We start from the raw sequence: 12,896 nt of genomic DNA on the forward strand, positions 1-12,896 counted from the left end.
AAGATTCATACCTAGTACCATATCTTTGACTTTTATCGCTTTTAAATCCCTAATATTAAGGTGTCCGTACCTCTGATGCCATTTTATTAAATCGATTTTGTCTTTTTCATTAACAAACGCTGCCTGTTCCTTTCTTTCGTTAACAACATATAACTGGTCGCGTTTTGACGCTGTAAATACTACAGAACCGTTCTTTCTATTAACCGTTGCTCGATCCTTTTCAAATTTAACTGTGTACCCGTTATCGGTGATACTCGATACTGACAAAAGATTATTTCTTAATTCTGGAACATATAATGCATTTTTTAATTTTACTTGGTTAATTAACTGTCGATTTGATTTTGCATCTAGTTTTATATCGCCTCTACCGCCTGATTCTACAAAATGCTCAGAGGCTGTATGTACTTTTATTCGTTCATCATTTTTTAATGTCGCAAACGCACTCTCGTTATTGCACATATGCCTGGTCGCGCCGCTATCGAGATACCAAGTATTTGATTTATTAATAATTTCAGCTTTACACGCGATTGCCGTCATCGCCTCGGTCGCATCGTTTGCTTCGCTACGTTTTGGTTTCGCTTTACAAAAACGACTCATGTGCCCGCTTTTACCGCAATTAAAACATTTTCCGCTAAATTTAACCGCGCTTGCCTTCGTATGACTGTCTTTTGGTTTTGCATTTGACCATTTTGATCGCTCGGAACGCCCTTTTGCCAATAACGCGTCATTGTTATTATGGTCTTCGCTAGTTTTCGGGACGCGGTCGCTCTGCCTAGCTTCTTCCTCAATAAGTTTTATTTTTAGATTTTCAAGCGTTGGTATTTCGTCGCGTGATTCTATCGCTACACTAAAATTTTCGAACTCTACCGGTAATGAGCCTAATAACATTATCGATAACAACTCATCTGGTATTTCGATGCCCGCTTCTTCTAGCTGTTCAGCCTTCCGCGTGAAATCGGTAACATATTGCGTCATCGTAATGCTCGGCCTTTTTTCCATCCTCTGCAGCTGCTTGTACAAGGCTGCTTTCCTCACAGGACCTCGTGATTCAAATACCGCCTTGAGTCCATCCCATGCTTCCTTCGACGTTGTAGCCTTCTTAACGTGGTTGAGCTGGCTGTGCGTGATACTTAGATTTATTAGAGCCAATGCCTTTGAGTCTTTCCTTATCCAATCTTGTGCATCTGCCGTCGGTTTTATTTCCGTGCCTTCAGTGTATTTCCATAAATCGTTAAACACAAGTACGCTCTTCATTTGGATCTTCCACAGTTCGTAATTAGTCTCGGTCAGTTTATCGATGTTTGCGAGACTCGATACAGTAGCCATTTTTAGTGTCCTTCCTTGAGCACAAAATTTACTTAGCAACGTGGTGTGCGATAACTGGGCCCATAACCTGTCAGGGATTTGGGTTATCGAGTACGCTTTGGACACTGGTTTTACTATGAAACTTTGTATTTAACGTTAACTGATATTTTAGGAAAAATGTGATGCTTGTACATTTACACAAGAGTAAGTCTTTTAGGCACCGTGTAGCGAACAATGAAGAAGAACCGAAAGTATATAAGCACAAGAACGGAAAATAAAAATAAACTACACTAGTGGCGCTATAAGCGTGCTTTCTTAGTACCTAATCTAGGGATCTTTTCGATATTTTCTTTAGATTTCTCACATTCTGTGATAACAAAATGCAGCTCTACGAATTTTTAGCTGTTACTCATAATAAAACTAATAAGGAAGGTTAGGCAACCCGAAAATTAAAAAAAATATGATACTTTGTGTGCATGTAGAGTAGTTCATTTATAACACAAAACTATTTTTTGTTTGTGTTAAATTTTACTTTAAAGGGGTGAAACCACCTTTTATAAATAAAAGGGTTATTTGTTTTTTCGATATAACTCGAAAACTATTTAAGATATCAAAAAAAGTTTTATACAAAAGTTTTATAGTAAAAACAACTATATTTTACTGCAGTAACAGAATTAAATAAAAAAAAATTTTTAACAAAATTGTTTATAAAATTGCAAAAAAAATTTTTTTTTTAATTTTATTATTGCAGTTAAACGGAGGTGTTTCTACCACAAAACTTTTGTATAAAACTTTTTTTGATATTTTTAATAATTTCCGAGTTGTATGGAGGAAAGTGAAATACCTCTACATATGAAAATACTTTATTTCCGTAAGAATTATTTTTGAGCTGCAGCTAAAAAATTTTTAATTTATTTGTTACTCTACATGCGTAAAGCTTCTTCTTATAAGAACGATTTAATCAGGTTAATACGGTCAATAATAATAATAAGATTTCCACCAAAAAACGTTAGAGAATCTTTAAATATTCAACATTGTGAAACTTTGTGTGCAATAATCCATCTTTAATATAAAATTTTTTTGTTCGTGCTTCAATTCGAGTGACTGATTATGAAATTGAAAGTAAATGTGAACTTTACGTGATCTGTCGAATGACGAGAAATAAGGTAACTGGGGGGGTTTCTGACATCTTTAGAGCACCGACTCTAGTTTAATATTACTTACGAACGGAATAAATTATCAAATTAAAATCGAATAATTTTAACACATGTATTAAATATTTTTTAGTGAGATTCACCCTTAGTTTTAGTTTAATTATTTAGATTTTTAAAATAAATAATTATTTTATTAATGGTTTTTATTGCATGAGTTTCTGACACTTATAAAGCGCTCTATTGCAGATTCTGACACTAACGAGTATGCAGTTTCTGACACTCATGCGGTACTTTCTGATACCACAATTATTCAGTTTCTGACACTTCGAAATGTCATAATCGAAAAGAATAAACTTGCCCTTTTTTATAATTTTAACAGTAATAAACATTTAATTAATTCATATAATTACATTTTATTAACATAATAGAAACAGTAACCATAATAAAAACACAATAAGTAATAACAATTAACATAATAGGAACAGTTTTATACAGTTTTATTACATAAATTCTCTTTTTTTATTTTTTTAGCTTCTCTTGCCTCTTCTTTTTCCAGTTTCTTTCTTTTATTCATAATTTCTACCTGCTCTTTTTTTATTTTTCTTAACGTTTTTGCTATTTCTTGTTGTTCTTTTTTAAGTTTCGCTTTTCTTAATCGTTCTGCTCTTTTCGCTTCCTTTTCCTTCTCTTCTTTACGTTTTTTTTCTGCTTTTGCCTCAAAATATTGTTTCCAAGCATCGGATGTGACTACTGTTGGTAGTTTCTCTTTATTTTTTCGTTTTTTTGTTTGTTCTTTATTTTGTGTTGGCCAAAATAATACTTTTTTGAATGGCGATGGAACATTTAAGGAAACGCTACTCTGCGATTTTGTAGGCGTTTTTGGCGGCAAATTCGGATCTGTTTTTGACAGAGAATTTGGAGGTGTTTTTTGCGAAAAATTCGGAGATGTTTTTGGCAGCAAATTTGGAGAAGGCGTTTTTTACGATGATTTTGGAGGTGTTTTTGGCGGCGAATTCGGTAGTGTTTTTAGCGGCAAATTTGGAGGAGGCGTTTTTTGCGGTGATTCCGTCTGCGTTAACTCTCCGCATGGGCTAACTTCGTAAAAAGTTATATCTGATTGTGGTTCAAAATTGGAAATAGACGCATTGTCGTCGGAAACTGCAATAAGGACTGGCAAATCTTCAACAGAAATCGGTGTTTCATTCTTATGCTCTTTCTTTTTTTCTTCTCTTTCTTTTTCTTTCTCTTCACAGGGTTTTATCGAATTCTTAATTTTTTTCCAAAAATAAAATAGACCTGTTTGTGTGATTTCGCCAGTCCATTCGGCCTCTTCTCCGACGTCCTTGAATGTTTGCAATACCTCCTTTTCGATATTTTTCTCAAAAAATTTTAAGTGATTTTCTTTTTCAGTTCTGTCGCTCTGAATAATTAAAGGATCTGTTGTTAAGTATTCTACTGATTTTTTAAAATATTTTTCATAATTGATTCCGTTCGACGAAAAGAGATGGAGCCCTGTCTTTTCAAATCCGTTTTTTAGAATAATATTTACTTCTAGCACATCTATAGCTCTTTGCATGAGCTGTGCGAATTTTTCTCGTTTAATACGCTCGCCGTTATTTTCCATCCTCCATTGTCGCACTACTTTCGCCCATGATGTTTTTAAAGGATGAAAAAATGCAACATCTAAAGGTTGTAGTATGTGCGTTGCATTTGGATATAGAGCAATAAGCTCTATTTCTTTCTCACTACAAAAATTGCTTAACGCCATCGTTAAATTTGAAGTGTGTCCGTCTAAAAATAACACTACAGGGAATTTAATATTATTTTTTATTAACCATGGATAAAAAATATTCGCAATGTATTCGTAGAATGTTTCTCCAGTCATCCATCCACTCTCGGAGTGTCCGATGCCCCAGTCTTTTGGCATGTTTGAAGCGATGTGTCCGGGGATTCGTTTGAATGAAAAATTAACCATTGGTGGTGCGATTTTCCCGATGGCATTTCCACAGAAGAGCGTAGTTAAACATTCTTTTTCGTCATTATTTATGAAATTATATACAGTTTTGTCGCCTTTTTTGACTAATACTTTGCTTCCTTTCGGACTCAGAAAGAATGCTGACTCATCGCAATTAAAAACACGAGAGGAATCAATATCAAGGAGCGACTTCGAGTCAAGATAAGTTCGCACCTCATTAAACCATGCTCGTATTTTATTTTCTGTTACTGTAGCTCTACTGTGTGTCAAATTTTGCGACATTCGTTTCGTTAAATTTGTGTTACGCGCAAGAAAGGCATTGTACCATTGTCTTCCAGGACGATTATCTGTAAACGGCGTTGTTTTACGAATATGCTTTAGTAGTAGTTGAACACTGTCTAAAAGTTGAACCCGTGATATAGGGAATCCATTTTGGCTCATATATAAAATCCAATGTACAAGTTGGCGTTCATATTCTTCACCAAGTATACATTCAGGTCCCCTTTTTTTTATAACAGGTGCCAATGTACCATGATTTTTGTACATTAACGTGGTTCTCGGAATATTATATAGCTTTGACGAAGTGCTGACAGGCATTCCATTTTTTATCGAGTCTAAGGCCTCCTTAAGCATAGCATCTGTGTATTGTGGACCAGATTCTTTTGTCTTTCTAAACGCATTAAAATAAAATATATTTAAATAATTTGTATTGAAAATTAAATCTTAATAGTTTTTAAAAAGTATTGTGTACTTTTTCGACACGTTCTGAGATGAATTTGCTGCCTCGAACATCTCCATAACTTCTTCGTCTGCCTTTCCAAACTGTATTAAAATAGATTTTTTTTTAAATAGAAACTAATTTTATACAAATTATTATTATTAATTATTATTGTTGTTGTTATTATTTATTTTTATTATTATTTTTTATTTTATATAAAATTTGTTTACTTATTTATTTATTTATTTTATTAATTTTAACAGATTAAATATTTAGTGTCAAAAACTACATCTAGCCTTTATTACGCGATGCAGTTAATGACTTTGAGAATTAAAAAAAAAATAAAATATACAGATAAATTATTTTATGTTTAATCAATAATTTGGTTCGTAATGTACGTGTTACATAACTTTTATGTTATTTTAATACTTACGTAATATTAAAAATATGCAGTTTTTCAATTGTGGTTATAGTAACATGTCAACTAAAAGTGACGTTCGAGAGCCATTGAAAAACACAAGTCGCTCATTTCACTTTAATAATTTAAATATAAAATTAAAAAAAAAAAAAGTATCTGTGCAATATACCACAGAAAAAAATGCTCTTTAATTTAGTTGTTAATGTTTTTATATTTGACACAAACTGTATTTATTACAAATATAAATATACCGTTAGTGTCAGAAACTGCAACAGTGTCAGAAACCCCCCCAGTTACCTTAACAACAAAAATGAAACGGAGTCCGGTTGTGTCGATAACCTTGTCAAACTTTCCGATTAACTTGATACGGATGTTTTCACTCTCTTATTTATCACAGAAATAATACTATATTACCTTATTGCAAACAATAATAATATCAAGTTATTTAATAAAAATGAGTTTTATTACGTTTCTTGATTTATATAAATATGTCAGAAATATTATTTCCAATTTCACTTAAGGCATCAATCTGTCATTATTATATTAAAAAGTTTGTGATCTTATCTGGATAGAATTTTCTTCAATATGACATCGTTCAATATTGCAAACGTAATTAATATGTTAGCAACATTTCAAATTGCAAGTATTACACAAACACCATTAACTTCATTTGAAATTGAAGTACATAATGAAATTCGTGATATTATACAAAAATGTTAAGATACACGTTCAATATCATCATTTGAACATGATTACATGCTTGATTTTGCTGATCCATCAGAACCGCACGATGTACAAGTTGTAGAGTATATTACACCAGCAGAAAGAGAAGAAGACACATTTGAATCTGAAAAATGCATAATTGATGATAAAGGTAAAACGATCGGTTTTCATTACAAAAGAATTTTGAAAAAGCGGAAAAAAGACACGTCGAACTTTACGTAGTGTACAAAACCGTTTTCGCAAAGTTAAATCGTTACATCAACTACGTAGATGGAAAATGAGTATAGAGAAAGGTGGAACAAATGCAGACAAATTTGCATTTATAACGGTATATGTACTGCAAAAGTTTGAAGAAGCTTGTGATAGAAAAACTATTATACATGATATGAATTTAAGATTATGGGCTTTGGAAGCAAAGGATCAAATGGATTTACCCAAATTTAAGGCAAGTAAATAGTCGATTTGGAAATTTAAGAATGTACATAGAATTGTTTCCCGTAAGATAACAACATTCATGACGCGAGTTACGCTTGAAAGTATAGAAAATCTACGAGATATCGCAGAATCGTTTGTTTCAAACGTAAAATCTAGCATTCCAGTTATTGGAGTTGAAGAAATTTGTAATGCAGATGAGAGTGGTTTCAACCTTGAAATACATTTTGGGCGAACATTGACGAAAATAGGAATGAAAACAGTTGTTGAAGCAGCGGTTTAATCAGTATCTGCTACGACACACAGTTACACTATAATGCCGATTATTTCAGCAAGTGGAAGTCTTCTTTCACCATTATACTTGGTTTTAAAGGAATCTACTGGAACATTTGGTTCAAGAGTCGAAGAAACCTCTTTTCCGTCCAGTTAACATCTATATTCAAGCTTCGAAATCAGGGAAACTTACGTCTGAACATTCTAAAACTTGGTTTAACGAAGTTACCTACCGAATACTGGTTATAAAAGCATGCTACTACTTGACTCGTAGACGGGACACTGCCCAAGCCAGTTCCAACATTTGATTCCAAAAGAAAAAGAAGTACAATTTGTAACCATTCCAAAAAAGACGACGGGTATGACTCAATCTTTAGCGTGTTTGGATTCCGGATTTGAAAAAATTTTGTACGCACATTTTCAGATAATGTAATTTTCCAAGAGAGAGATGTCAATTTGCATTCCCGTAATGAAATAATAAAGTTGGAATCACTAACGCACAATTAGCTTTCTTCACCTAGGTTCAAAAATCTTTTCAAATATGCTTGGTTTAAAAGCGGATATGTAGAAACGAATCCTGGAGAATTTCAAAATCCAGTAAATTTCTGTTACTTTAAAAATGAAAAACATATACCTAAATGTAAAATTTATGAAATGAATACTTTTATACGCTGTGCATGGTGCGGTGAATATTTCTGTTTTAAACATTTTTATGAAGAATACCATTATTGTACTAATTATAATTCGTAATTTTTAGCATATCTACCGTTTTACACTTGAACGTTTCTTACAATGAATAATTATGAAACGCATGTACAAACAGAAAAAATTCTAGATGCGAGCGTTTTGGAAATTCTCGACGCTCGGTTAGATCCGGAAAGACTTTTTTTAAAGTCGATCCACGAGGACTTAGCGGTCAGATTTACAGAAATTATTCGGAGACGCCTTCCGTTGGAAGAGAAGAATACTCTTTTTAAAAAATTTCTTCTTCCCAATAATTGCAAATTTTTAGATCCGCCTAAGTTAAACCTTGAAATCAAAGTTTGCCTTCAAGACCCGGTTAATAAACGAGATGATTGTATAAAGAACAAACAACAAAGTATTACAGCGGTTTTGGCAGCAGTTATTGATTCTATAACTAAAATTCTTGATCTGGATAACTCAGTTAAATTAGGATTATTGGAGAATCTGAATGGCGCATTTCGTCTGCTTGCTGATCTTCAATATAATGAATCAATCATTCGTAGAAGCCTAATACAAAAGAAATTAGATTCATCTGTTAGAGAAATTCTTATATCAACTGTACCAGACGAATGGCTTTTTAGTAAAGAATTAGAAGATAAAGTAAAGGCAGCAAAAGTTTTGGAATCATCCAGCAAGGTATTGAAACCTAAACCTCAACAGTTGTCGACAACGGGTTCAAAAAACATGAGACGCCCGCTCCGGCGTTCAATAAACATATCACAGACCAAGACGTTGTCGAGCGAGCAGAAATCGTTGATACGCAGACACTCGACATACACTTCTCGGAAATCATCTCAGGATCATCGCGATCATCGACGGGACCATCGTCGTTACAGAACCTAAATGAAAATTCTGTGAATTTTATAAGAGGACGACTTAGTTCTTTTGTCTCAGAATGGCACTCGATCACCTCAAACAGAAAGGTTCTCGACTGGGTTAGCGGATACGAAATTCCATTTATTAAAACCTTTTATTAAACCTCCTTTGCAGACATTTTCACCAATAAAACCACAATGGTCCTCTCATGAATCTATGGCTATTAGAGATTCAATTTCACGTCTTCTAGAGAAAGGTGCTATTTGTTGTGTTCTTCAGTTAGAGGATCAATTTTTATTTAATATTTTCTTGATTGAAAAACCTGACGAATCATATAGATTAATTTTAAATCTTAAAAAGTTGAATAATTTTATATTTACTCAACATTTTAAATTAGAAGATGCTAAAATTGTACAACGCTTAATTTATAGAAATTGTTTTATGGACACTATAGATCTTAAAGACGCATATTACTTTGTATTTATTAAAGATTCTTGCAGGAAATATCTTAGATTTAAATTTGAAAATAAGATATATGAATTTCGCTGTCTTCTTTTCAGTCTGAGCTCGGCGCCATTCTTATTTACTAAACTTATAAAACCAGTGGTTGCTTGGTTACGTCAGCAAGGTTTTTTATCTTGCATTTATCTGGACGATATTTTAGTTTTTGGCAATTCCTATGTCTTTTGCAAAGAGAATGTCCAAGCAACGTGCCAGTTATTAACAAAACTCGGCTTTATTATAAATAAAAAAAAGAGCGTATTTACTCCTTCCACTAGTTGTAAATTTTTAGGACTGATTTATAATTCGATTAAGATGACAGTAGAATTACCGAAAGAAAAAATATGTAAAATTAAAAAACTTTTGAAAAAGTTTAAGAAAATTCGAAAATACAAAATTCGAGATTTCGCAAGGTTTGTGGGCTCTCTCGAATTCTGTTGTCCTACTTTAAAATATGAGAGAGCTCATATGAGAAGTTTTGAGCGAGAAAGAATTATTGCGCTATTTCGAAATAACGATAATTATGATGCATCAATGAATATTTCAGACGCAATTTCAGATGATCTTCGCTGGTGGAAGGATCACATAGATTTAGTTTGCAATAATATAGGCTTTCTTAACCCGGAATTAGTTATTTTTACGGACGCTTCTCTTTCGGGATGGGGAACGGTTTATAATAATAAACAAGTTCATGGATACTGGAACGATCAAGAATAAAATTGGAGCATTAATAGGCTGGAACTTAAGGCAGCTCTTTTGGTTTAAAATCTTTAATTAATGAGACTAGAAATAATAATATTCTTTTACGTATTGATAATACTACAGTTTTATTATATATTATTAAAAAAGGAGGGACTCGTTATCCAGAACTTCATTTAATAGCAAAAGAAATTTGGGATTGGTGTGAAGAAAGAAATAACTGGATTTTTGCTTCTTATATATGTTTAGATGATAATTTTGAAGCAGATCTAGAATCTCGTAGATTAGAATACGGAAACGGAATATGCATTATCTAATTTTGCTTTTACAGAAATTGTGAATAATTGTGGTTCTCCGGACATCGATCTTTTTGTCTCCAAAACAAACACAAAATGTAAAATATATGTTTCAGGAAAGAAAGATCCGGGAGCTATAGCTATCGATGCCTTCATGCTCAATTGGAAATATTATTTTTTTTATGCCTTCCCTCTTTTCATAGTAATCCTGCGTTTTAGAAAAAATTAGACGAGATCATAGTAAAGGTATCGTTGTTGCTCCTTACTGGCCGGCTCAGCCTTGGTTTTCAGTAATCATGAAAATGTTACAAACGAAACCCTTATTTTTTAAACCGTATAGAAAATTACTATCTTCTCTTGATAGGGATCTCCATCCGTTATGGAGAAAGCTTACCCTGATTGCCGGGGCCTTATCAGGGTAGCTTTCAAGAAGAAACAAATTCCGGTAAGAACTCGAGAAGTCATGCTAGCTTCGATTTCAGAATCTTCCTTAAAACAGTATGATATCTGATTTAAGCGTTGGTGAAATTTTTGTGAAGCTGAAAATCTTCAAGTTCTTCAATTTTCAATAACGGATGTATTATCTTTTTTATCACAAGAATTTAACAAAGGAATGTCTTACGGGTCAATTAACAGCTTTCGTTCGGCATTGGCCTTCCTTGCTGGTTCAGAATTAAGTAATGTAACGATGCACCCCGACGGTGCATCATTCCCGGCCGATGATCCGCCGATGCCGCCGAACCGACCAGCTGTCCGGTGAGGATTATGAGGCGCGGGGCGCCCTAACATATTTCAAAGATAAAGAACGATAATACACCGAGTCGTTCCGCGACTAAGTTCAACGCGCGGACTTAGTCGAGCGGCTCCGAACGAGCCCGAGTGAGCCAACGACACCGCGGCTCCTCGTTCCGGACCGCGCCGCAACGGGAACCTAGCGCCGCGAGCTATATCGTCCTACCGCGAACCCCCGGCACCTACCTTTTTTTACATATAAAAAGGCGGTGTCGAGGCTGCCTGACACCGTTCCAGTCCGTCCGCTTCCGAGCGAACACCGACTCCGACTCCAAGCGAAAACTATCACGGGGTAGAGCGAGCTCTGCCTCGACCAGGAACTCCTGATGCTTATTCCAGCCTAAACGATATCGACGTGCTCTCCAGCTCGTGGGGTAGAGTACACTCTGCCTCCTCCGAGTACTCTCGATCCCAGGAGAAGCCGCACTATCGTCGTAGCATCCTACGCCTCCCTTTGCGCCGTCGAGATCACCGGGGTAGAGATCTCTCTGCCTCGACCGAGCCATCTCGGTTAATCGACGCTTTGCAGGCGCTACCATCCTTGCGCTTTACAATCACCACGCGTTTGCGACAGTCTAATCCTCTGCGTACGTTAGATAATTGTTCCGCGTTTAAAATCCACCTGCGCCGCTTTAATTTCTGTTACCGCAAAGCGGCTAAACACTGCGATCTGTCTCGCTCACACCGCGCCAAACCGACGACGCTCTCACTCGGCGGGGTGATCGACCGATCGCCCGTCGTCATGTAAATATTGTATATAAACGCGCATCTGTCTAAAACGTCACCGTGCTTTACAATCTATATTCAATCATCTTAGCGTTATCAGTTCTTCTTTTGTATATATTTCATTTCTTGTAATAAATCTAAGCTACTTTATTAATTCCGTCTCGAGTGCATTCGACGACCCTCTCAACCGAATCCTGAGATCCCGACGAGCGCTCCGGGTCGAGCTCGCTAGAGCGACATTCGGTTTCCGCGGAAAACGGGTCGTTTCAGTAATAATCAACAAATTAAAAGATTTGTCAAAGAAACAGCTAAACTTCGACCGATGGCCCCAAAATATGAATTAACGTGGGATCCGAGTATCGTATTAAAATATCTAACATCTTGGGGTTCTAATAAATCTTTAACTTTAGAGAAATTATCTCTTAAATTAATTACTTTACTTGCTCTTATTACAGGTCATCGGTTACAGACCTTCGCTCTAATTGACATTAGAAATATAATTTTTCAAAATGAAAGATTTAAAATTAAAATTCCTGATAGAATTAAAACATCAGGTATTGGTCGAAAACAACCTTTAGTAATAATTCCTTCTTATAAACCTAATCTGTTAATTTGCCCTACGAAGATCCTTGATTATTATTTACAAAAAATTAAAGAATTAAGATATTTAGTTTTTTCTCTTTTTTTATCGTTTAAGAAGCCATATAAAAAAGTTTCTGCACAAACACTTAGCCGTTGGATTAAAAAAGTGTTGACTGAAGCGGGCATCGACACAAATTATTTTAGTGCCTATAGCACCCGCCATGCTTCATCTTCAAGTGCGAATCGAAGTGGCATAAATATAGATTTAATTCTTAAGGCGGCTGGTTGGTCTAAAAATTCTGATACCTTTGCAAGGTTTTATAACAGGACTATTGTTCAAAATAGTAATAAGTTTAGTAACTCTGTATTAAATTCTTTAAGTTAATATGTTCATTTACATTATATTATTAAGTTTAATTGTCTTCTTTTCGTTTTTCGTACTCTGAAGTACCACAGATTAAATTACTTTTTGAACTCAACTCCGTCTTAATTTTATTGTATTGCCGTAACAGCTTTAAACAGCTACATCTGATCTTGAGGAAGAAGCGTGAAATACAATTGTATGATTAAACGAACTTACTTGTAAGTGAAGTACTATCATAATTGTATGAACGCCTCTTTTGAAGAGATCAGTCCTTCTCTGATTTTTTACCCTTTTCCCCTCTTTTTTGTTACGGCAAAATCTTTAAATAAATGAGTAAACAATCGAATGCACCCCAATGCGTGCAGAGTGACCGACATC

The 12,896-nt window shown here is 34.6% G+C and overlaps 2 protein-coding genes and 1 pseudogene across 2 annotated transcripts; 2 read left to right on the top strand and 1 right to left on the bottom strand.

The window, feature by feature from the left end:
- Positions 1–3,438: 3,438 nt before the first annotated feature.
- On the bottom strand, positions 3,439–5,232 carry LOC139108395 (uncharacterized). The gene is made up of 2 exons (XM_070666635.1): positions 5,186–5,232; positions 3,439–5,104 (listed from the first exon to the last, which is right to left on the bottom strand). The coding sequence occupies exons 1-2, from the start codon at positions 5,230–5,232 to the stop codon at positions 3,439–3,441; spliced, it is 1,713 nt and encodes a 570-aa protein (XP_070522736.1).
- An 875-nt stretch (positions 5,233–6,107) lies between these two features.
- Positions 6,108–7,960, top strand: LOC139104611 (uncharacterized; annotated as a pseudogene).
- Positions 7,791–9,776, top strand: LOC139108402 (uncharacterized). Its single transcript, XM_070666648.1, has 2 exons — positions 7,791–8,378; positions 8,637–9,776. The coding sequence occupies exons 1-2, from the start codon at positions 7,791–7,793 to the stop codon at positions 9,774–9,776; spliced, it is 1,728 nt and encodes a 575-aa protein (XP_070522749.1).
- Positions 9,777–12,896: the final 3,120 nt, after the last annotated feature.

The sequence above is a fragment of the Cardiocondyla obscurior genome, linkage group LG01 (genome assembly GCF_019399895.1).
Source record: "Cardiocondyla obscurior isolate alpha-2009 linkage group LG01, Cobs3.1, whole genome shotgun sequence".
NCBI classification, from domain to species: domain Eukaryota; kingdom Metazoa; phylum Arthropoda; class Insecta; order Hymenoptera; family Formicidae; genus Cardiocondyla; species Cardiocondyla obscurior.